This window comes from Anguilla rostrata, chromosome 13 (assembly GCF_018555375.3).
Source record: "Anguilla rostrata isolate EN2019 chromosome 13, ASM1855537v3, whole genome shotgun sequence".
Classification (NCBI taxonomy): Eukaryota; Metazoa; Chordata; class Actinopteri; order Anguilliformes; family Anguillidae; genus Anguilla; species Anguilla rostrata.
The window spans coordinates 12,404,137-12,429,534 of record NC_057945.1 but is presented as its reverse complement, the minus strand read 5'-3'; the positions used below and the strand labels follow the sequence as shown (position 1 = coordinate 12,429,534).

The 25,398-nt window shown below is 43.8% G+C and overlaps 1 protein-coding gene across 5 annotated transcripts; it reads left to right on the top strand.

Annotated features, from left to right (window-relative positions):
* The first annotated feature begins 845 nt into the window (after positions 1–845).
* On the top strand, positions 846–24,518 carry LOC135237461 (limb region 1 homolog-like protein). Of its 5 annotated transcripts, none has more exons than XM_064304615.1 (18): positions 846–1,295; positions 1,614–1,922; positions 11,156–11,240; positions 14,834–14,867; positions 15,247–15,386; positions 16,046–16,149; positions 17,357–17,480; positions 17,972–18,042; positions 18,568–18,630; positions 19,013–19,085; positions 19,260–19,343; positions 19,455–19,531; positions 19,801–19,878; positions 20,009–20,082; positions 20,419–20,509; positions 20,689–20,755; positions 20,923–21,084; positions 21,567–24,518. In XM_064304615.1, exons 2-18 carry the CDS (start codon positions 1,860–1,862, stop codon positions 21,650–21,652), a joined length of 1,476 nt encoding a protein of 491 aa, XP_064160685.1. In that variant the 5' UTR covers positions 846–1,295; positions 1,614–1,859; the 3' UTR covers positions 21,653–24,518. The 5 variants fall into 5 exon arrangements, 3 of the variants coding, with proteins under 3 accessions (XP_064160685.1, XP_064160684.1, XP_064160686.1); XR_010324833.1 differs by lacking the exon at positions 846–1,295 and having other exon boundaries at positions 1,412–1,922; positions 21,567–22,949; positions 23,020–24,518; XR_010324834.1 differs by lacking the exon at positions 846–1,295 and having other exon boundaries at positions 1,412–1,922; positions 21,567–22,949; positions 22,992–24,518.
* The last annotated feature ends 880 nt before the right edge of the window (positions 24,519–25,398 follow it).

The following is a 25,398-nucleotide window of genomic DNA, read 5'->3' as shown; positions in this document are numbered from 1 at the left end:
CCCCCAGACCATTATGACTGGAATAGGTATTCCTTACTTCACAAATGAGGAGTTAGCTGTTCCGATTTTCATACAGTAGTCTAGAAATTTAAAACGTTTAAAATGATTGAAATTGCCCATCTGACTGACAGCAATTTTACGTTTTATTGACAATATAGCTTCCTTACAAAATGAAGACTTATCTGCATAACAATGATACATAGACAGACTTAAACCAATTATCATTTTGTGAAAATGTTGGTGTAAGCATTTAGATTAGGTTTAGTGGAAAGTTACTTGGGTCTGGATTCAATCAAAATTAGTCCTCAACTTTGACTAACAACTAAATTCAAGTGTTTTAAGTTCATTCCAAACAAAAAGGCAGTTTTGGCAAGAGTTAATTTTGGCCATTGCTGAACATGGCAGACTGTGTACGTAAGTACAACAATAAAAACTGGAATTTAATAATGAGTAAAAATTAAAGACAAAAATGTATTGAATCCAGGCATTTGTTTGTGTCAGTAGTTCCAAAATATCTATTGTATTCCCAGCCAGGTCTAGGAATTCATGAGTTCCACCTGAAGCACACCTGATACAGCTAATCAAACATTAGTTGCCTCAGGTGTGCGTGAGATGGATCACATCAAATTAGATCCGACTGGGGGCACCCTGGTAGAGGTTTGGTTAATACTGGCGTGGGCATGTATGAGTAAAAACACCTAACCAAAGGCTAACAAATGAGTGGTCAATTATTTTATTTGGATAAATTGTTAATTTAAAGACTTACCAGCCTGCTACAATTTATTGAACAAATGCAATTCAATGCAAACAACTTTGCACCCCAAGATACGGTGATTCTCTCAGTCCTGGGGACCCACTGTGCTGGTTATTTTATGACCTCAAAAGACCATCACATTTTCCCGTCTGCAGGAAATCAGATTAAGCGAGGATTTACAGAAAACAAATAACGCGATGGATTAGCATGTGCGATTGAAAACAAGGGGTAGCAAATCATCGCAAACGCGTAGATTCACTTGTATTACAACGCAGCTTGTGGCTCGTTGTTTTGCTCTGCCCTTGAACTCTTCATTTTTCAAAAATCGATTAGGCTACTTTCAGTAACCGTGTGCCACGCTTTCAGCACTAAAATTTATTTCCCCTGCCAGTGTATACGTGAACAATTTAGCAACCATAAAATCATAATAGTGCGCATGACAATTAAAAAGCATTAGTTTATCTGACTAATTAAATGTCATTGGACGTAAATATGAGATATTTCAATAATTTAGATATGTATTCAAAACTTGGCCTTGAGGGTAATTAAAAATGTTCAATTTACTTTTTAATGCCTGTAATGTAATCAAGACCTATTAACTGTGTTTTTTTAGAGGTTGCAGTCCTATAACCTTACGAAATCCATCACACGGTGAGCTCCCAGAACGAGTTTAATAGGATATTCAAGTGTGTCGATGGATCGATGCAGGCTCAATTATCTCAACGTTAGGCTTAATTCCACGCATCTGCATAGAAAATTTAACAGTGGCATGGATTTTTATGAAAGAAAGAAAAAACATTCACTGAACTCTGGGTCAGGGATTTATCCGTAGCCTGGGTTTCTGTCTTTTTGTTCACAGAGGCGACTGGGACACTCCTTCTGGTCACACCTCCAACCACTTTCAGTCTTCTCAGTCGGGGCGGAGAGTGGGGTCTCCGTTGCTGAGTTAGCCTGCCCGTCTGAGGCTAGTGAACAAGAGACAACACACAGATCATTACCGAGTGGACGAAAACGCCAACAACTCTGGGACGTGAACATTATACATTTAAAGGGACTTTTTATTTTACTTTTTAGCGTGCATGACTCACGATATGGTTGTCGGAGCATGGAAGCGGACGACGTGTCGATCAGAGAGCAGATATTTCACGATCGAGTTCGAGAGACCATAGTAAGTATCAGACATAACCAATTTGAACTACTAGTTTAGTCCCCTGGTTACGGGTTAGTATTTCGCGGTTTGTCTGAAATGTAGGGTAGCTAAATAAGTGGACTCTTTCCGTACTCGTAATTTAGTGAGTTGGCATGTAACGTTTGAACGCATAACTAGCCACAATATGAGTACATATTTTAGTAGGCTTCTCCGTCTTTCTTGATAATTAATCACGTTCCTTTTTGTTTCTGAAAATATACGCTTAATCTGATTTCCTGCAGATGTGGGAAACGTGGCAAATTTTTGAGGTCATGGAAAATGTTAATATGGCAAATGTGCAATTCAGTCATCGCAGGCAACAGTAAACAAGCGCACTGAGTACTCTGAATGTACGCCAGTATTGATCATTAGATTTTTTAAAGATACAATGAAAGCTGATAAGATTTCTGGAAATAACGGGTACAAAATGTTCTCGTGAAAGACAGCTGTTGGTTTAGGAAGACTCTTAATGTGCTGGGCACGTCTTGGAATTCTACCATACGATTTTATTAGCGAAGGCGCTCGTTTTAGTCTATTATGTTGAAGTTTCATTGCGTATCCTTATGCATATTCTTATAACTAATTTCCAAGTGGATCTTTGCCAGGAGTGGTGTTTAATGCGTTTGTCTGTTTTGGATCTGCTCGTCGGATTGCAAATAAGATCACGTTTTAATGTGGCATAGTATTCTCAAATAGTCGCATACGATGAGAGACATGTAAGGTAAGATCACAAACTAATTAGTGGAAACTTCCGAGCGAGTCACGTGAAGTGAATTTCGTCAATCTGTGTTCGCAAGTAGCCGTATTGGGGACGCCGTGTGATAATATCAGAGGGAAGATCGCCAAATCTGCAGGAATAGATACAGGTGCGTCATCAGCCACCTGTGGGTTTAACATCCATTTCGTAAACGGAGCCAGGGAGCGAAGAGGGGAAAATAATTGATTGGGTCTCTGTGTGTCATCAACGGGAACACTGACAAAATTGGTGAATGCGAAAGTCTTGCATTTTTCTGTTCGTGATATCAGTATGACACGCAGCACCATAATGTATAACCGCACTGCACGTGACGGTGTCGCGCTGCATTGCGCCCCAGTGGACTTGATTTCATGCATGTAGGCTACTGTATGTAGGGTGCTGTGTATAAATGGCTCTCTCAGCTTGCGTCAGCTCTCCTGCCTTCCTGTCTTAGACAGTGCTGGAATGGATTTGCTGGCTCATGCTGGGACAGATCAGACCGCAGCTAGCCACACTCCTGCCAGGGCCTGAGATCTCGTGCCAAAACTGTTGAGACGCGGGCTCCGGTGACTCTCTGCTTCAGTTTAACGATAGCTGACAAAACTAGCTCAAGCCCTGGGGAACCACACCACATCCCACCCAAGAGGAAGGGGAGGATGCATATTTTGTTGTAAAGTCTTATCCGTTGCACTCTCACAGGGATCATTTTTATGCTCTCACACAGACCCATAGTACGCTCACGCCGGTCCGCACTATACTCACACCGATCTGTGTTTGATTCAGTCTCTCGCTGATCCATACTGTTCCACTGACCCATGTCCAGTTGATGAGCCTAAAATGGGCTCATCAGCTGCTCTCTGTGTCATATGTTCCACTCTCACACTGATCCACGTTCAACTCGACAGTGGGTGGTTGTACATGTTGTCGTCTCACTAGCCCAGGGTGGGTAGCACAGTCATTGAGATTCATTCCAGTACAGCTCTGGGGGTAACCACAGACTGCGCCGGCCTCAGGGGTCCTCTTGCTCATTATTACCTATCAAACCTCATCTGCTTTCATGCCACCACGCTGACGTGCCGGTGGTTTGCCATATCTCCAAAGTGGCGACCCTCTGGTCACATTTCGCACGAGACTCATGTTGCCTAAGTGCTTGCTAATCACTTGTGTGGTGCTTAGTCACATTATACTAAGCCGCCATTCACTCTCACGTGGGCAGTCTATGCATTTTGTGCCTTAAAAACTGTTGATTCTTACAAGCAGTGTTGCACGAGCCCCTCTGTCTGATAGATTTTTACCTCCACCATGGAGGTTCGTCCATTTGTCTGTCCATCCGTGACAGACATATCTGGAAAAGTAAAGGCTGGATTGTCGTTAAATTTGCTGTGCACGTTCATGTTGCAAAGAGGAACACACACATTGATTTTGGTGACCCCATGACCTTTCCTGTAGCACCACCATTAGGCCAACCATGTGTTGAAAAGCAATGACTGGATTGGTGTTTGCTGTGCACATTCATGCGAGAGGATTCATTGTTGTGCCTTGATGGGTCGGCACTCTACTGTGTGGGTTCTTTTTAATTTTTTTATTATGATAACCCGAGACTTCCTCTGTTGTGCTATGGGGCCCATTTTGGATAACATAACTGAAACAATGTGGATGGATTAATTGGCTTCCTTAGCCACACCACATAAAATAACATTGTCTCTGATACATCATTGACCTTAATGCTAAGGGGGTTGTATAAATATACAGATTTATCTTCAGAAGTCCTTTTGCTCTGTCCTTCATTATACAGCTTGTACCCTCTGGTACATAAAGTACTTTTATTGTTTTCCAAACTTAGTTGCACGTTGTCTCTCTCGTCCCTCAAGGTCAACCTAAAAATAAAAGCATTTACGTAAATTGAATTGGTTTTTTATGGGGGAGGTTATTGGGTTCAGTTCGTAATTAGATTGTCAGTTAAAATGCAGCTTTCCAATGCTTTCATGGATCAGTACCTTTTATTGAGTCAGGCTAATTCATGTGTGTGCACGCATATGTATGTGTGCGCCTCTTATGTGTTTGTGTGTGCCTGTACATGCCTGTGTGTGTGTGCACACAAGCGTGTGTTTTGTGTTTACATTTGTGTGTTCGCACATACGAGTGTTTTCATTTGTATGTGTGCTAACAGGCATGTGCATTTGTGTGTGCTGTTGCACGTGTGTGAGTGTGTGTTATGTTGTGTGTGTGTGTGTGCACTTGCATGTGCGTGTGTGTGTGTGTCTTGTGCTCACGGCCTGCAGTGTTGGCAGACAGCCATCCTGTGAATGTGTGATGGTAGTCGGGGAGGTTGATGAGTGACTGCCTCGCTATTCCCATGCTATAAATTTCCCCCAGTTTAAGTTGTTGTCTTTATCCAGCCAATTGAGTGCAGAGATTTATCGTTCATACCCTCCCCAGCTCTGGTGTCTTTGATTAAAAACATTGATTATTGATTCGCGAAAAATAATTACATTAAAAGCTCAAGTGGGAGAAGAAAGTGAGAATACATTGCACATCCTGTTGTTGAGGATCATACAAAGGTAATAATGCCTGAGGCTGTTTAGCTTCTCAACTGTAGAACTGTGTGAGTGAAACCTTTGTTTCTACCTTTCAGCAAGATTATGCTTTTTGGCGGTGTTCTCAGCCTGCAGGGTCAAAACCTGTTTGCTCTCATATTCAGGAGTGGGAATTAGATGGGAGCGTGAGCATATGTGATATACATGCACACGCACACATGTGCACATACAAACACATGCGCACACACAAATGGAGCACAAACACTCCCACTCTCACCACAAACAAAGCATATCCACACTAACTACACAAACGTGTACAGAGACACACAAAACACCCCCCCCCCCCCCCCAACACACACACACACTCACCATACACCCACACACCCTACCCCAAAATACCCCATCAGTGAATCACCTCCTGTACATTCCCATTGTAAAGTGCACCTGCTTGTTAAATCACAGTACTCAAAAATGTCCAATGGACACAAACCCGCTAAATCCTGATGCAGCATCTCAGTCTCATGACAGTCTGTTCTTAGGTTTTATTATAATTCCTCTCTAACAGCATGTGACCCCTTGGCTTCGATTTGTGGTGAGATCACAAAAACATGGTCCCAGACTCCTAGTTAATGCTAATCCTCATTAATATTAGTCTACTACGCATTGTAATGCTGCAACTGGTTTCTAGTTCTGATGCTGTCGTATTGTTTTGAGCACCTGGTTACCTGGGCAGAAAATAAATAAATACCGGTGACAGCATAGCGCGGGAAATTCGGAGAAGGTCCCTTTCTGACGTCAATGCAGGGCTGGAACAAGAGGACGCCCAGGACGTTTTTGGAAATGGATTAATGGAATGCCTCTGTGTGTGTCTACTTTAAGTAGGTTCGCCGCATGTAGAGGACGTCTCGGTACATGGCGAACTTGATAGGCCAGTTGTTTTTGGCTCCGGGACGCGAGCCAGAAAGGTTTCCTTTTTCTTTTTCGCTTGCGTAAACACACGCGCTGATAGATGCCACGCTTACACTCCCTTGGCAAACTGTAGCGGGACATGCCTGCTTTTCTATCTTTTGTCACTACGTTTGCTTTGGCCGTCACTGCCCCTCTGTTGACAATCAGTGCTAATATGTACTGACCTGGCCCGGAGTGGACCGAACTCTGTGTTCGCAACCGTGTTCGTCCTTGTCTGATTTCCATGTCTGCGCCAGATTTTCCATTCGGCAGGCCTGCGGTGGGGGGTCGGTCAGAGAACGTGTAGGCATACTTCGTCATACATTTTAGTTCTTTTGCACGTTAGTACTAAATAAATAAACTGATAGCCTACACCTCCAACAGGACCTCAGAGAAAGGAACTCTTCTGGAGTGAGTCATTTGGAATTTTGACAGTGTCGTCAAAATAAGCTCATTTTAATTAGAATCATTTTTTGGAATGGTTACTTATATTAAGCTACTCTAGCCGTCTTAAACGGGCTCTTATTTTGTAGCTATAAGTCGTTTTACAAGTTAATAACTACTAGTCAAATAAGATGTTAGCTGGAACCTAGCTGAATATTAATTTATAATTGAACGTGGGCTTTTCAAAAAAGCCAGTACAGTAGAAGAATAATCTATATATAATTGATATCTGCTTCACAAAAAATGATGTTCTGTCTTGATTTCTCAATAACAAAAACATTACAAATTGTAACTTAATGTCGTAGGAAATGTAGCCATTGCTTGTCGATTTCAACACTTTATTTTTTGTCTCGAGACCTGGCCACCCCACTTGGCTGGCTTTTCAGTATAATGACATTTAGCAGCTGAGGTTATTAATTTTTGGGGGGCTGTTTATCATCGGTCTTTAATTATGAAGCCAGTGCAGCTTTGTTTTGTGCTGAAATACAGGCCCCTCGTCTCTGTGCCACGATGCGTTCTCTCTGTTACGCTGGAATGTTTAATCTCTGCATTGCCGCTGTGGGAGGCGGCTGTTGCCACCCCACACAAGCAGGAGGGCGGCGGCTGGCCGTCGGCATGGCCGCGGCACACTGAGGGTCTTTGTTATTTGGGTTATTAGCTGCCCGGGCCTCAACCACCCCTGCCCGCCTCCCTCCCCTCCCCTCCCCTCCCAAAGAGGGGGGGGGCAAGACGCAGACTTCTAAACACCCTCCTTACCCCAAATCCCCAGCCTGCGCTCCACAGGCCCTCTGTGGAATGATCCCGGCTTACCGACCCCCTGCCATGCCTGTGACCAGTCACGTTCCCGTGACAACCCCACGCTCCCTTTCAAGTCAATTTCTCTCTGGGTTAAGGAGGTAATACAGCAAAAGCATTGGCTGCCCTTTTTACCCATGGGGGGTGGGGGAGAGAGTGTGGCCTACATTCAATAATGCCCCCCCCCCCCCCAGCTTTGCCCACAATCCCTCTCCTTTTGTCCTGTGTTTCGACATCACAATGATAACAGCAGAGAAGTAGGTTACTGTAACTGTTACTTTGTCCATCAGGATTAAATGGTAAATAATAACTTCTTTATATTTATTTAATATTAAATAGCAAATAACTGGTTTTTTTTGTTAGCACAAAGTACGTTATGAACAATCAAGAGATGTAAAAATGAGAATATTAAGAAAAACATTCTGCTTTTAAGTCACTGAAAATAGAAACAATCCATGAGAAATTGAATACTGCATATAAATGCAAGACAGTCCACACGCAAAAAACTAATGATTGTAATTCAACCCAAGTAACAACAATGAAAATAGGAGAATAGGTAACTGCGATTAATAGTTTTTTATGCAGCTTCATAACGTGCAAAAAAGAAGATAAATTAATGATGTAAAAAGCAATAATAAATTATTATAAATTGCATAAATACAGTGCAGTCATGTTCCTGTAAATGCTGTTCAAGATGACGTTTGAAAAGGAACATGGTGAGGCCCCGTGTGCTCATGTTAACAGAAGGCTGCTGTGGGGGGTGTCTGCGTGCAAATTTACTTATAGTTCAGGGAGGGGGGGGGGGGGCTTCTCTGTCCTGGAGGGGAACATATGATGTACTGGATTTCTTTGTACTTCCCCAGCTCACATGTTAAATTGGTGTTTGCCTGCCTGCCCTGCCCAGAGGGGCTCGGGCCGTGTGGGCCCAGGAACGCGGCAGTGTCTCATCCGCATGGCTCCTCCCACGTTAGCCAGAGACACTGGCCTGGGTTCAACCGGCGTTCGTCCTCGACTCCGACAAACAAATACATGAAAGTGTTTTTTTTTTTTTTTTCCTTTTTTCCACGAACGCAGTTCAGTCGTTTTATTTTTGTGATTTATGAACTCGCCAAACAGAATTGCGCAAGAAAATGCAATGAACAGTTGTGTTTAATTAAAAGTTAAGGGAAAAATTTTGATTGAATCAAGGGTGCTGTGTGTGGAAGGGCTCTGTGTGTGTGGAAGAGCGCTGTGTGTGTGGAAGGGCTCTGTGTGTGTGGAAGAGCGCTGTGTGTGTGGAAGACCGCTGTGTGTGGAAGGGCGCTGTGTGTGGAAGAGCGCTGTGTGTGTGTGTGGAAGGGTGCTGTGTGTGTGTGGAAGAGCGCTGTGTGTGTGTGTGGAAGGGTGCTGTGTGTGTGTGGAAGGGCGCTGTGTGTGGAAGGATGCTGCGTGTGGAAGGATGCTGTGTGTGGAAGAGCACTGTGTGGAAGGGCGCTGCGTGTGGAAGGATGCTGTGTGTGGAAGGATGCTGTGTGTGGAAGAGCACTGTGTGGAAGGGCGCTGCGTGTGGAAGGATGCTGTGTGTGGAAGAGCACTGTGTGTGGAAGGATGCTGCGTGTGGAAGGGCGCTGCGTGTGGAAGGATGCTGTGTGGAAGGGCGCTGCGTGTGGAAGGATGCTGTGTGTGGAAGAGCACTGTGTGGAAGGGCGCTGCGTGTGGAAGGATGCTGTGTGTGGAAGAGCACTGTGTGTGTGGAAGGATGCTGCGTGTGGAAGGGCGCTGTGTGTGGAAGGATGCTGCGTGTGGAAGGGCGCTGTGTGTGGAAGGGTGCTGTGTGTGTGTGGAAGGGCGCTGCGTGTGGAAGGATGCTGCGTGTGGAAGGGCGCTGTGTGTGGAAGGATGCTGCGTGTGGAAGGGCGCTGTGTGTGGAAGGGCACTGTGTGTGGAAGGATGCTGCGTGTGGAAGGGCGCTGTGTGTGGAAGGGCACTGTGTGTGGAAGGATGCTGCATGTGGAAGAGCGCTGTGTGGAAGGGCGCTGTGTGTGGAGGAGCACTGTGTGTGGAAACGCACAGGGGCCGCTGAATGGGGGCGCAGGTGAAGTCTGGCTAATGGGAAGAAGGATTTTTACCCACAGGACTCCAGACAGGTTTATCTCTGCTGTTTCCCTCCATTTGCCTTCTTGGCTCGGTTTAGTTTACCGGCGAAGCTCGCTCTGTGTTTGAGGGTCGCTGTCTCACACGAGGGCCTGTTATTGCAGGGAGGAAATCAACCAGCGACCTGACAGGAGGGGCACAGAGCCAGCCGATCTGTGTTTATTCTACTTGCCTGTTCCATCACGTCAGGGGCTCGGTCTTAGAGGATGCTGTTGGATTCTTACCCTAACGGTGTAAATCACTGTGTGACATGTCTGACATAGCACAGAGTCGGTTGTTGGCAGCAAACAGACAGTCGTGTGAGGGCACAAACAGTGAGGATCAGGGGCGAACAAGTCTGGATCTGCGGAGTGACACTGGGCCAGCTGGTTTTTGTAGTTTCTCAAGAAGGACTTGATCAATGAAAGCTTTTTTCTTGAAGTTCAGTTATAATTTTTTGCTGATGTTTTCTCCCCATATCATTTAACAAGGGAAGTTCAAGTTCCAATTTATAACAATTGTCTCAGTTTTAGGGTGAGAACAAAGAACCTTTGGCTCTCCAGGACCAGGGCAGGGATCCATAGGAAATCTATCACTGACTATAATGGAATCAGAACCTATTTTTTAAATGATCTTTTAAACCCATTCTAAATAGCCCGTGGATATGGGAGGCATGCGATGTGTATCCCGGCTCAGCTGTTGGTTTGTCCGGATCTGTTCCAAAGCAGGTGACATTGTGACTGGTGTAGAATAGATACAATACAGCATAGTCTGCTCAATTGGAGAGAAGAACATGTGACACTGGCCACACTTGCATGTTGGATCTCCCTAGGAGGGCCTTTTGACTTTTATGCAGTGTGTACCATTCCGTAGATTTGCCTGTAATCTCCTTCCACATTCTCTTTCTAGCTCTTTCTGCCGGTTAAATCTTCTGGTGTCGTCTGTCCCAGCTACTCTTTACCATTCTTCCCTTCCTGTTATTTTCTCTGTCTTTTTTGTCCCTTTTCTTTCGTTGTCGTGGCACTTCCTCACCAGCTGAAGACAGGCTGCTAGTTTTCCCCTGTGTGTTATGCATCTCCTTCAGTAGGCGATGGCTCTCTCCTGTAGTACTGTGTGTAGGGTGCATAATACTCACTGGCCATGCATTAAAATAAGGCATTTAGAAGCCTGGCGTGCAGTTGTAAAGGACATAGGACTGCATTATGTTTCCAGATAACCTCCTGTTAGTTTTCTGCATAAATATTATTCCATCCTGGTCTAAGGGAACAGACATTGTTCAATAAAAATGGCCTGCAGTACATCACTAACTCCCTTTGTCATGCCAAGTTTTGATATACAGTGGTCTACAAGCACTCCTTTTGAATTGTTAAAAAAAACCAAAATGAGGCTGCTGGGTGGCTCATCCTGTTAAAGAACTGTTCTACTGTTCAACGCGCCAGCGTTGCCCAGAGTTCCGTTGGCCGTGATCCGCTACTCCTCGCTCTCTAGTAACCTCCACTGATTGATTAGACGCACAAGGCCTGCTAGGTAAAGCTCTGCATTCAGTGTCTTCCTCTGACTCATGTCTGTGTAAGCCTGGATTGTAGGTTACTACAATGGGCAGTACGGCCGGATTAAGTAATGTCTCTGTCTTTCTCCAGATCTGTGTGCTCCTCTTTGTCTGCCTCTACATCGTCTCCTTCTTCATCGTCGCTCACTACAAGAAGAAGGCGGAGTTTGTCGCCGGTACGTATCGGGTCACGGTTGGGTCCGGGCTGCCGTGCGGCAGCTTGTATTCAGCAACTTGTGTTGTCTTGACAGAGTGGCGAGTGAGGGGTGGGCCACTCAGTCAGCAAGACTACACTAAACGGGAGAAGCATCCAGCTGAAACCCTGCATGCAGAATTCTGTGGAAACATACTACAAGTACATAGAAATGCCCTAACAATGCACGCAGGGCTGAATTAGGCAGATTTACATTCAAAAAAGGGTATTACATTTTATTGAATATCTAAAAATTAGTCTAACAAGCTCCTTACAATTCAAGGCACTCCAAACTTAAGAGCTCAGCCCAGAAAAGGTATCCGCTGGTACTGAGCCTCTCTAGACTAACATTAACATACACAAACCAGTTCCAGATCAGCACTGCTTCACAACTGCTCATTGGAGTCAACCAAATTACACATCACATCAAAAACACATCAGAAACTCCTATCTGAACCATTGGAACAAAGGAACACATACCCAAAACAAACTGAATTGTTATTGACCCCTAAACATAAAATATACACTGGTGGAGTATCCCTTATCTGTCAGAGACACAAAGCAGAAACGGATCCTGACCAAGTACAGGCTCAGTGACTGCACGCTTGCAATTGAAGGACAGATGCAAAAACTCATGGTTATCAAATGTGTCTCCTGTCTTGCAGAGTGAATATGTGGCCACTGTAAGACAGGAGAGGTGGAAACAGAGTGTGTGGTGGTGTGTGTGTATGTGTGAGGCATTATGTGTCTTTCTGTGTATTAGAGTGTTTGGGGTCCGTGTGGAAGAAAGATTGTGCGTTTATGTCTGTGAAAGAGTGTGCCTGAAATCTTGTTTCAGTTTGTTTTCTTATAAAACGCGCTCTGATCTTTGCCAGATTTCTTGTTGTTCTTTCCTGCTGTGGTTTATATCACATTTATGAGTGTGCTCTGGCGTTGTTACGCACGACAGCTGCACACGTGCAGCAGTGTCCAAATTTACAGCTGGCCCCAGCAATGAAAACACCTACCCAGACCCTGTGGCCAAAAAGCGTGCGCCGTGCCTGTTATGTAACCTGCCCTGCCCCCCGCTCCCCCCCCCCCCCCAACCTCCGTCCCCTCTCAGGACCCCCTGTCCTGTCCTGAGAGGGGACGGAGGGTGAGGAATGTTCTGCTGTGATAATAATACCCCTTCGGTGCGGACACACGGCTGAGCTGTGTAACGTCCCGCCCCCCCCATACTTTCTGTCGCCGAGCCATGAAAGCTGCCAGTTGCTGGAGCTGGATAACAGTTTTTATTTCTTAGCGCAACCTGGAAAGTCTGTGATTTTATTCACACAAAAAAATGATTGGTAATCTCCCTGTTTCTTGTGCTGCTCTATTGTTAAAACGCTTAAAAAAATAAATGCGTTTGTTCACATGGACACGGTTTTTAAAATGCTTCTGCCTTTGGGCCGATATGGGAATTCAGTCAATACCGCAGGCAACCGGTTTGGGCCAGAAAAATGAGGGAACTGACTTTACTTTGATGGCTTTAAAACTTTTTTTTACTTGCACAAACATATTGAATTATTATAATTTAAGGTTCGTAGCTGCAAGTACTGTTGCTTTGAGATTACATTTTGAATGTTAGATCCCATATCCTGTTGGTTTGTATTCCAAATATGTACATTTTTGACATTCTTTTTTTCTAAAAGTACATTCAACCTAGCCAAACGGGACATTACAAAGACCATCAATTTGTTATTATTGCAAATATATCAGAGAGCCCCATGGCCCGAAACTCTGGATATGCTTGATCCAGCAATTTCCTATAGGTGTGTCCTGAGGACTACCCTGTTATGCAACAGGCCCAGTTAACGGTTGATTGAATGCAGCTGTTGGGTTTCAGTGAGCTGCAGTTTGTTGCAGTGCTGGGGTTTGGGCTGTGTGTTACCTCTGGCTTTTCGAAAACAGTCTTCATTGCGCTCCTTCAGAACCCCCCCCCACCCCCCGACAGAGAATTTGAGCGGCCACCGCCTTGAGAATTTTCAGCTAAACGTGTTACTACCCCAAATGTAGAGTCATATGAAAGAAGACTTCTGTTCCGAATATTGGCGAGAATTGCTGCTTTTAAAATTGCAGTAATCTGCAGGAACTTTACCAGCTTCTAAAGTGTTTTTCAAATAACCATTTGACTGAGATCTCCATACAGTAATGACTGTGTTCTAAGTGTCTGTGAGCGTTATCAGTGGAATGCTTGCATCTCGCAGGTAATGACAGAGCAGTGTTTGCAGGAAGGGAATATCGGTCTTCGTGTGTCCTGCTTTTCTCACTATTTCTTTTTTTTTAACCACCGCACATCTAAATGTAGGCTGTTGTACACATGTGCTGCAAACCTTTCTGCGACTAGTTAGAAAATTGACTTCTGGAGTATATAGATTTAAAAGATTAGGGATTTGTGAACTCTCAGAAGGTCTTTTTTTCTTTGGACCTCACCTGTATGGAGTGATGTGCCTTACTTCGTTGCCATGTCACAAAATTTAGTTTTTATTCTTCAAAAATTTTTTTTTTTTTTTTTCCCCCCTGCAAAGCATTTTTGTCTCCACTGGTTTAGCCCCACTCCTTGTGGTTGAGCTGTGGGTTAGCCCCTCCCTCTCTCCTCCCCCCACCTCCTGCCATTCGCTCTACATTCTGGCCATTCTTCAGCATGACTAATGTTTGGGCTTTTCGTTTTTGCATTTGCTAATGACGAAACATTTTACGGTCCATTGCATTTTATCCATTGCATTTACATGTAGTCATCTGGTAGATGTTCTAATATAGACAGGCTAACGTAAGTGCATGCGTTACACAGTATGAAGATATTGTGCATTCAGTTGTATTTTTTTTTCTTTTTGTCTGGTTGAAAAAACTTGTCGTTCTGGTTATAGATAATTTATACATATGCGTTTGAAGTGTTTGGTTAATTTTGCAGTGGCAGTGTGTTTTGGGGCTAATCGTTGTATTCTTTTTTCCCCATACAAAACACGCTCTCCTTATTTTTTGTTTGGTTTGTGCTTTGTGCCAGTTTCGATCAGGCAGTTCTTCAACCATTTTGTTTGTGCTAAATTTCCCATTGACAACAACCGACAGCAACCCTGGTTAAGGACACCATTAACAACCAAAGCCTCTCACAGCAGCAGATAAGGTCTCCTTCAAAACTGTATATTGTTTGTCGTGGATCCTTTTAAACTTGGTGACGCTCTGCTTCGATTCAGTGCTGTGACTGTTTTGCCTTCACAGTAGAACCCCTGTGAAGGGAAAGAACAGCAGAGTTGAGACAGAATGTTAACCTGGGAGCTAAAGAATGAAGACCCTTCCCCCTCCCACCACACACACACACACACACACTCACACACACACACACACATTGTTCTGAGACCAATTTTTGAGCCTGAAACTTGTAAGAGCCTGGTGGTGTTCAACAGCAGAAAGATGAAAGAATGTATTGCTTCAGGAATAATTAAAATGCATATTAGAAATGAATGTAGCTGATGGAGCCGGAAGCATATATAAGTAGGTTAATGTCTATGTATGACTAATGTTCATGACTAATGGTCATTGTTCTTGTCATTTCAGATGACAATGAAGATGCCACTGTCAACAGAATTGCGTAAGTAAAATCCAGCAGTAATCAATGAGAAAATGAATGCTGTTCACTCCACCCTGTTTGCTTTTATGTGTTTACTAGAGACCAGTAACTATGCATGTTTAAAATGTGATCGCACTTCAGAGGATTGCTGGTTTGAATTCAAGGTGAACCAGTGCAGTTCACCAAATTGATAAATCTGATTTGCTTCAGTGAACTCTGCAATGGAATATTTCAAATGTGAGCAAAAGTCAGATATAATTCTACGTAGCATCTTAAAATGGTTATACATTAAGATATTTGATTTAAAAACAAATATCTTAATGTATAACCATGTATGGTTATACATTAAGATTTTAAGATAATGTATAACCCCCCACCCCCCGTCTTTGTCTCTCTCCAGGCTGTGGCTCTGCACTTTCACCCTGTCCGTTTCAGTGGGGGCAGTCCTTCTGCTCCCTCTCTCCATCCTGTCCAATGAGGTGCTCCTGTCCTTCCCACACAGCTACTACATGCAGTGGCTCAATGGCTCCCTCATTCACGGTATGGCCCCAACGCATTTCCCAGCATGCTTTGCACTCCCAGGTGTGACTGCCTCAGCACCAGCTACCAGTCTGTGTCCTCATGAATTGATGGCGGAGGGTGTATTGATGTCACAAGCCTACAGTTACGGTTGCGCATTCAAAAAGTGTAATAAAAATTTGTTGACAAAAATACCCAGATGGAATCATATCTATATTTGTAAATCGGTATATGAATGCCTAACATAACCTTTGTAACAGCCAATGCTCACCAGATTCCTCACATACTGATTATTTCAGAAATCTGTAGTTTTAATTTCCAAATGGAAGGCACTGAGACGTCCAGATTTTTTACTTTTGACATTTACATCCAGAAGGTGGACTAATGCTCCCCCCAGTGGCTGACAATGGAAATTGCATACTTGTTGTGTGCTTCACCAATAGCTGTCAGATATTATTGTATTGTTATCCAAATAAATGACGCACCAGCTCTCTCCCTCATTTTCATATCCAAATCGAAATTTAAATTTGAAAATGTTTTATGTGCGTGACCACACATGGCCAGCAAATTTCCAAAGCAATTCTTTACATAAAATGTAAATCAGCTGTGAGCAATATCAAACGAAACTACACAAGATGATTTACTTGCATCTGTGTCTTTCTTTATTTGTAAAATCACAGGGCTCTGGAATCTGGTCTTTCTGTTCTCCAATCTGTCCCTGGTCTTCCTTCTGCCTTTCACCTACTTCTTCACTGAGTCCGAGGGCTTTGTGGGATCCAAAAAGGTACTACATCCTTTCCTACACCACCACATCACAGTCTGTAAGAGTATTAGTCCAGGTTATTCTAGATCTGATCTGGAAGAGCAGCTGCCCAGATTATTATAGATCTGATTTGGAAGAGCAGCTGTCCAAGTTATACTAGATCTAATCTGGAAGAGCAGTAGTCTGTTACATTTGATCAAGGCTGCCTAACCCTGTTTCTGGAGATCACCCATGCTGTAGGTTTTTATTTCAACCCTAATTTGGCGCACCGGATTCTACTAATTAGCAACGAGATCTCTACCTGTTGAATGAGGTGTACTTTGTTAGGGTTGTAGTTGAAACCTACAGGGCAGTTGATGTCCATGAATAGGGTTGGGGAGCCCTGCATTAGAGCTAGCTTAGTATTGTCCAGGCAGGTTTTTAAAATTTTTTATTATTTACCCATCTCGGTAGGACCTGCAGATTTAGGTTGGACCTATACATATAAACTCTGAATATGTTAATGTTTTTTTTTATTTATTTAAGTATAATAAACAAATGAAGAAGAAGCCATCGGCCCACATTTCTTCTAGAAATAATTTTTACTGAGTGAACAACACTATGTTTTCAAATGGTACTGCACACATATTTGTTCGAGAAGCAATTTTTCTTGCTAGCTTCAGGCTAGTTTCCGAGGCATGGACCTACCTACAAACAGGTCAGGTGAAGATTTAAAGTGCGTGGAAATATGCAAAAAGGGGTGCCATTTTCTGAACTAAAATTACATGCGGTCTCCCTCCTCTGGGAAATGCAGAAATTAATTACAAGTACATATTTCCATGTACTTGAGTTCAGTCATTGGGGAAGTTGACTCTACAGCATAGAAGTAGTTATATTAAAAAAACATTTTTGGTCTATATTTTCTTTTATGGGTACACAACATATGGATGGCTATGCATTTTTCAAGAGCCTTTAGATATTTCAAGAGCTCTTAAAATCCATAACTGAAGAGTTGAGCTACTTTTGGTGTTTAGCAAAAACATTACTACAGGATTTGTCTCGAACAGTCCAGTCTTTTTAATATTAACTTGGAGTCCATCCCAACATAAAAAATGTGCATGTGACCCATGGGCCTCCCCACCCCAGGTTTATTGTGGTGTGCTCCCAAATGTTTACGCCAGCTCGGTGCGCGTGAGGAGCGCGGATTGCAGAGGTGCATTGTGGGTGTTGGTGTCCTGTCCCCCTGCAGGGCGTGATGGGACGTGTGTACGAGACGGCGGTGGTGCTGCTGCTCCTCACCGTGCTGGTGCTGGGGATGGTGGGCGTGGCCTCTGCCATCCTCCACCGCAGCTCCACCGTGGAGAGTCTCTACGGTGAGTCCTCCCCGGGTCCTCCCTTTGTTCCGTTTGAGCTGTCCATCTGTCCGCCTGCTTGCATTAGCACTGGTCCCGGACACCGCAGGCTCTTTGTTCTGATATTTGCCCTTAAACCGGCAAACTCGGTTAGGTGTAAGAAACCGGTTGAGTTGAATGTACCGTGAAGCCACCTGCTTTAATTTATGAACTAGGCTAGCAGTGAAAACCAGCAGACCCTGTGGCCCTTTTTGCCCTGTTTTTGCTCTGTCTGTCTCTTCCCATCTCTCTAACACACTTACTCTATTTCTTTTCCATTCTCTCTCTTCTTCTCTCAGTCTGTCTTCTTTTTAAAGTTGATTTCTTTTTCCCCTTTTCTCTTTTCTCCAACATGTGATTGATACCGGCTAATTGTGAAAGATGTTGGGTTGTTTTAATGGAAATAGTGATTGCAATGTCCGTGTAAACGGGACATAAAAAGTGAAAAGTGTGTCTGTCTGTTTCTCTGTTAGACCTGTGGGAGTACTACCTGCCCTATCTGTACTCCTGCATTTCGCTGTTTGGGGTCCTGTTGCTCCTGCTGAGAAACTCCGTTTTCCCTTATTTCTGAATGCCATAGCATGATGTATCACTTTAAGGACGTGTAATAGTCATAAAATCATCAGATGGCCTGTAATAGTACTGTACACCAAAGCATAAACAATGTCAACAATTCCAGGCCCACACAAATCAGTTGTTTGCAAAGAGAAACATCTATGTCATGCTACATGACTTTGTTTGAAACACTAGTAGTACCATTTTTACTTAAATAAATAATAGCAAGTCATTTTTAAGTATAGTTGTAGCATTTTTTCTTTGATTTGCATCAAAGCGAATATCCCATTTTCCAGATTCATGACGTACTTCTTAAGCCTCTGAAGAGCAGGCTTTTTGGAATGTTTTTTCAACATTCTAAGTCAGTGTTCCGGAACTCCACTGTGTTCAAGTACCAGTAGTGATTGTTACTTCAGCATTAGAATGTTCAGTTAAGCACATTCTATTCACATAATGTGTGCTCTTGCACCTTAAAGGGTTAATGAATGTATGTTCTGTGATCGCCCCCACAGTGTGCACACCCTTTGGCCTGTCGCGCATGTTCAGCATTACAGGAAGCCTGCTCGTCAAACCCCGGGTGAGTATCACTGCATGTGGTCCAGTCTGACGTTCATTTACCTTCTCTATTTTTAAAAAAAAAATTTATAAAAAAATTATATATATAAACATGTACACCTGATATGCTACATAAAACCGGTTTGATTTTTTGTGTTACTTCCACAGCACTCTCTTGATTTTGTTTTGTTAAATTTTGTCAATATACTTATGCCAATAAAAGTGTATGAATTGAATTGAAATTTGAATTCATGGCAAAAAAAAACATTAGAAAGAACTGCATAGAATTTGAATTGAGAGTACCTGACAATAAACCATTCGAAGTGAATCGAACCCGTTACAGCCTTCCTCTCTGCAAGCAGAGAGCTGATCCTGAGTTGCTCTTCTCTGTCTCCTCTCCCCAGTTGCTGGAAGACGTGGAGGAGACGATGAACTGCGCGGCGTTCGAAGAGGCCTGTCTCGCCAGAAAGCTAACCAGTGAGTGAGCGGAGCTGGACTCTGTGGACTGTGCTCAGTTTGACTTGTCTGTTAGCCATTTTTGATCTTTTTTTCACTCTTTCTTTACCTCACTGTCTCTCACTCTTTGTGTCATTTCCCGCCGTCTCTTTCTCTCTTTGCCTCTCTGCCTCTCACTCTGGCCCCTGCTCCCAGATGCTACCTCCTGCTGGATCAGCCTTAATGTGGAGGTGATGAAGAGGCAGTTTCTCACAATCCAAACCAGGCGCATCTCTCTCGGTAAGACCACCTGACCCAGCAGACAGGAATCAGAAAAGCGGGAAGTGACAAGTCACCCCTGGGATAACAACAAAGTCTGTCTTGCTTCTTTCTCACTCCCTTTTGTCTCAGAGATGCGACGGAGAGCGTCGCCATGGCAGCGTTACCTGGGTTACCCTCTGGCAATGCTGCTGCTGTTGGCTCTCACGGTAAGACCAGATCAAAAGCGATCATCACTTGGCAGCTTGATATCGCATGCTTTGGAGGAGAGAACATGCCTGTCTGCACTGTCCTGAATGGATAACGGAGGTTAGAGCAATGAAAAATGAAATACATGTAAAGCTGATGAATGCGAGTGGGCATTCCAAACTTGGAGAAAAAGGGGTAAAAGCATAAAAGTTTGAGACGAAATATATAAAATGAAGTATGTGCCCTTACTGTACACCCCCCTGTTCATATTCTCCTCTGCCTCCCTCAGGTTGTGTGTGTTCTGATCGTGTTCTTCCACGTGCTGGAGCTGCTGTTCGATGATGCTGCTTTGCCACGGGGAATGGAGGTGATTGACAGGCACACTGGGTCACCCGCTGTAGTGGGAGACTGTGATGTTGTTTAGTTAAATGTTGTGCTTTACGTGTAGTGGAAGACTGTGACGTTGTTTAGTTAAATATTGTGCTTTACCTGTGCAGGATCCCCTCCTGGGTGCCGCATCCTTCTCCATGTTTGGGTCCCTGGGAGCAGCTGTGCAGGTCGTCCTCGTCCTGTATCCTTCGACACCGATGGCATCGTCCTGCTGCTTTTGTGTACTGATGTACGCAAGTTTGTGTGATCCGCACTGTCTGTTTTTACAGTGTGTGTACGGCGAAACATGCAGGTGTGAGCGAGTGACTGAGCGAGCCAGTGAAACTGTGTGTAGCAGTACCTGCGCTTACACAGTTAGTCCATGCGTCTGTGTGATGGCATGCTTTCGGTCCTCAGTGGCTGGGGCTTCGTCGTGCCGCGTCAGTGTGAGGGCATGCTTTCGGCGCTTCGTCGTTTGTGCCGTGCTGCGTGATTGGCTCCAGGTCGTGGCGCATTGTCCTCCTTAGCGCGGCGTCAGGTACCTGATGGTGTCGTCAGTGGTGGGCTTCTACAGCTCGCCCCTGTTCACAGGCCTGCTTCCTCGCGCCCAAGACACCACGCTGACGCAGGTGAGTCTGCCCCCCCCACGTCAGGACCCACTGGTGGGTAACGGGAGGGGTCAGGGTGGGACACTGAATGACATGTGAGAAGATAAGAAAAACTTAATACATGTAATGTTTTTCATTAAAGGCATACTATGCAGGATTTTTACCTTAATAAAATATTGTAAAATACCGTCTGTTCTCAGATCATTGGGAACTGCGTGTCCTTGCTGGTTCTGAGCTCAGCGCTTCCAGTCTTTTCCCGGACTTTGGGTAAGCGATTCGGAACGAGGGCAGGGATGTACGAAGCTCTGTGTTGCCATGTGACATTTAACGGAATGCAGAGTGATAGGGGGACTCTGACCGGTGCTCCAGAAGGTCCTGTCTGTCGGCAGACACGTTAAAACTGAGGATTTGCTTTTGTGTCCTTCCTGTCTCAGGGATCACGCGCTTTGACCTGCTGGGGGACTTTGGGCGCTATAACTGGCTGGGAAACTTCCACATCGTCTTCCTGTACAACATGCTGTTCGCCACGCTCACCTCCGCCTGCCTCATCAACACCGTCACCTGGGCCGTGCAGAGGGAGCTCATCCGTGCCTTCGGTCAGTCCTGTCTCTCTCTCTCTCTTTCTCTCTTTCGCTTTCTCTCTCTCTCTCTCCCTCTCTCTTTCTCTCTCTCTCTCCCCCTCTCTCTTGCTCTCTCTCTCCCCGTCTTCCTCATTCTCTGTCTCCCTTTCCTTCTCCCCCTCTCTCTATATCCCCCTCTCCCTCATTCTCTGTCTCTCTCTCTTTCTCTCCCTCTCCAGCCCTATCTCTCACCCACTCCTTCATTCTCCATCTCCCTCTCTCTCCCATTCATTCTCCCTCTCCCCCCTCCATTCCAGCTCATTCTCCCTCTCTCCCTCGCCCACTTTCTCCCTCTTGCTCTTTCTCTCTCTCACACACTTTCTTACTCTGTCCTTCTCTCTCTCTCCCTCTCTCCCTTCCTTGAACCTTGTCTGTTGCACAGTGCTTTGGGTATACTGCAAAATGAAACGTATTACCCGTATTATGATTCTCATTCTCATTCCTTTCTTTTTTCCTAGGTCTCCATAAATTGCCTTTAACGGTGTGCCGCTCCACAGTCCCATTCAAGCTCCTGGTAGCCAACGGGCTTTCAAAGGTTCAGTAAAGGAACGGCCCATGTCCCATGTGGCTGGGATCGGTCCCACCTGCCAAAGACTGCGCATTGGCCAAATCTCTTTGGACCAGAGGCGTGTCCTTACATTGTCACGGAAATGAGGAGAACAATGAAGCATATCCAGTCCTCGTGTGCATTATGGGAAATTGCAGTCCATCCAGTGGAAGACCTTTAGAGCAGCGGAGGTTGGAGAGAACGGCCGGCCTCAGCGATACCTTTTTATTTTACCGCTAGGGACCAACTGCGTTTGTTCCCTTGGCTACGGGTGTTACGGTTGCGATGGCGGAAAGAGACAGTGCAGCTGTTGCCAAAAAAAACAAAACTTTTTTTTAATGGCTTTGTTGAGGAAAAACATGGGAAAGGCAGTGGAACTTTGGTGAGGTTAAGAACCTCTCTTCTGCTCTGATTCCCTGTATAGGGGCCTTCTGTGAAATGTGTCGAAGTTGAGCCTTCATGCATACATACTGTTTTTGAAAATAATTTTGAAAATTACTGAGATTGCAGAAGTCACCCCCCTCCCACCCCACAAAAAAGAAAAGTAAATTTTTTTCAGGAGGTAAAAAAAATCATTGATACATCTATTTTACATTAAATGGGCATTTTAGGATCTGTGACACACGTTCCCTGGTGTTTTCCGGCACTTTGGAAATGGATCCTGTCTTGGGACCCTGTTCTTGCCTTGACAGGAAGTTCCTCTCTTGATACTTCCTGTCTGTGGACTTTCAGACCTGTTATTGCCCTGGTAAATACTGATATTAAGAAAGCCATTTAACTTAGTTGGTTGCCTTTCAATGCTGAGTGCAGCTGCATTTTGTAAACAAAGAGGGGGGACTCAGTATTCATTACTCAGGCCAATAGCCTTAAGCAGACTGTGCCCATATAAACTGAATATCCCTGTGCAGTCTGTTTTTATGCATTTGGTGTAATTGTAAGAGTTTATGCACACATTGCAGGCATGAGACAAGAAAGTGTTACTTTCCAGTACATTTGATCTCATCACAGTTTACTCTGTCCATGATATTTAGGTGACAATTTATTATTTTTTTTGTTAGTTTCGAATTATGCTGTTCTCCAACACGTGTTTCTTGTGTAGTAAAAACGTAGCGTTTACTTGGATTGTTTACACTGATTTAAGGACAATTAAGTAAATTACTGCTAGATTGAACCTTAGTCAAAATGGCATTGTGGGTGGCAAACAACCTGGGGCCACAAAAAACTGTGAAGTGTGTGTGAATTTGTCTGTGTGTGTCAAGAGTGTATGTGTGTTGTGTGTGTGCGATTTTGTGAGGTTAGGTGTGTGCGTTCATGAGTGTGTGTGCAATTTTGTGAGGTTGGGTGTGTGTGTGTGATTTTGTGAGGTTGGGTGTGTGTGTTTGTGAGTGTGTGTGTGTTTGTGTGTCTGTGTGTGTGGAGACCATGTGCAATACTATTACTCACATGTGGAGATTATGCAGGCAGGTCTGATTTTGGTGATGATGGATTTTGGTGAACTCTCAGTATCAGCTTGTCCACATCACTGTTTAAAAAAAAAACATTTTTTAACCATTTTTGTTTCTTCCAGTCAGTCCAGCCATTAATGTTTCATGTTTCTTTAGGCACACTGAGCCAAGGAGAGTATTGTGGTCATTCATTTACTTTGTCATATGTGTATGTTTTTGTTCAACATTTTAAGACTGTGACTTTAATATGATGAAATGTCTCTTGAAACCACTAGACAATCTTTTCTTTTAATATTTTAAGAAATTCCTGGTTTCTGTTTTGACCAGCATCAGTGCTATTTTTGAAAACAACTGGTGGTATGAAAATTGCATTCTCAATGCGGAGGAGTTTGAGCTTTCACTGGTCTTCTGAGAAGCAGGTTGGTGTAATGAGTGTAAGCTACCAGCAGGTGGTGCTGGCTAAGTACACAACCTGCTTCTATGCAGTGGCAGCTCCAGCTTTTATGCACTGCAGGTACAATTTCTTTCCCTGTGCTATAAAACAGGATATTTTTTAGTCAGCTCAGTTCAGTACGGTGTGTTCCCGTAACCTTTGGTCTCGAACTCAGCAAGCTAATCACATTTCTTGCTGCGCAGCGTCGCTGGTGAATGCTGCAGTTCCAAGCTCACTACAAGCCTACCCCCTTCACAGACGCTGGAGGCAAACCATTTGCACTTTGGGTAATGACGTAACAGAATGATTAGTGGTTAGATTTTCACTGCCTGCAAAAAGGTGTTGTTTCGTAGGAGTTCTGATTCAATGTGTAAAAAAAACAGTTGGTTGTGTCAGCCACACATGGTGGAGGCAAAATGTTTGCACAGTGGTAATGATGATTGACAATTATTAGAATGTAGTTAAGGTTTAGATCATTTATAACCTGTTATTTTGGGTAAATTGGATTCAATGTTGAAATGGTAAAAATGACCTGCCGGCCTACAAAAATGTCTCACTTTACAGCAGTCGTAATAATAATTCTATACGGAAAAGAGGCGATGGTTTTAAGTATCTGTCAGCCAAGCTTCTTTAATCAGGGTTTAGTGGAAGATAGACCTGGAAGAAAATGAAATGGTTGTTTCAGAATGTGATGTGATAGAGTTCAGCCATTTCTAAAACACTGAGCTTGTCCTTAATGGTTACTGTGTAAAACTATATATTTAGTTATTCTGACTTCTCATGTATGTATAGGCTAGTAGTATTTGTAGTCGTTTCGATATGACCTTGAATACCACAACAGAAAGTGTCAGATTTCTCAAAGGATTGTACCTGTAGGATGTTTCTTATTTTTTTCCTTTTTGTTTTTGGTGGGGGGGGGGGGGGTTGTTTTTATGTATGCAAGGAAAACATTCAATAAATACGTGTATTTTCTTTTGCTTTTTAATGTTTTGTTCTGCTTGGCCTCATTTTCTGCATGTTTGTGTGGTATGTGACGGTCATGTCTGGAAGTTGGAAGATGAATATGGATGAATACCGGTGTATCTGGATGCATCTCTATTTACAATTATTAGAATATTCCACCCACATTTTCATACCTGCATAATAATTTGTACATGTAAAGGTTATATAGATATGTATAAACACAGGTGCATGTTGTCTTTTAACCTCTAAGGAACTTTGCCAGGCTTTGGAAGGCGCCATCTGGTGGCTTTAAGCGAAATTGCATCCATAAGAATCCGGTTGACTGATCTTTGCATGCAGAGTATTAATAAAATGTTACGTGAGATGGAGGGGAGGGATTTGAGTGATTTTTTTTAAATGTGCTGAATGCACATGCTGTGATGTGCATTCAGCACATCTGTGTTCTGATACTGTGTAACTTAGATGCAAGAGGTAAAAGGTATGTATGTACACATATAGTTCAAGAATAACTTTAAAACTTAATCTGTGAAATTGTACATTTTTCTGTTTTCAGGCACTTTTCAGCAATATTTTGTGGCAAAATAGCACCCAAAACTACAGTCATTGGCAGTGATGTGAAAACCTTTCAAGTGCAGTTTGTGTCGGTAGGCCATCCTGAGGGGTAGATCTATTTGCCAGAACACTTATTGCAACATGTTTCTGAATTCTCTTTCTCAATGCGCACACAGGTTCCTAGAGGCCCACTTATAACACTCATCATCAGCCCATTCACTGTCTTGTGTCGGCAGCTAGCTCCTAATACCCCCCTGGCAAGAAAAAATGCTTTGTCCTCTTTTGCTGTTCCAACTGAAGGATTGATTTTAAATTATGTTATCTCAAAGGATCCCACAAAAGATGACATG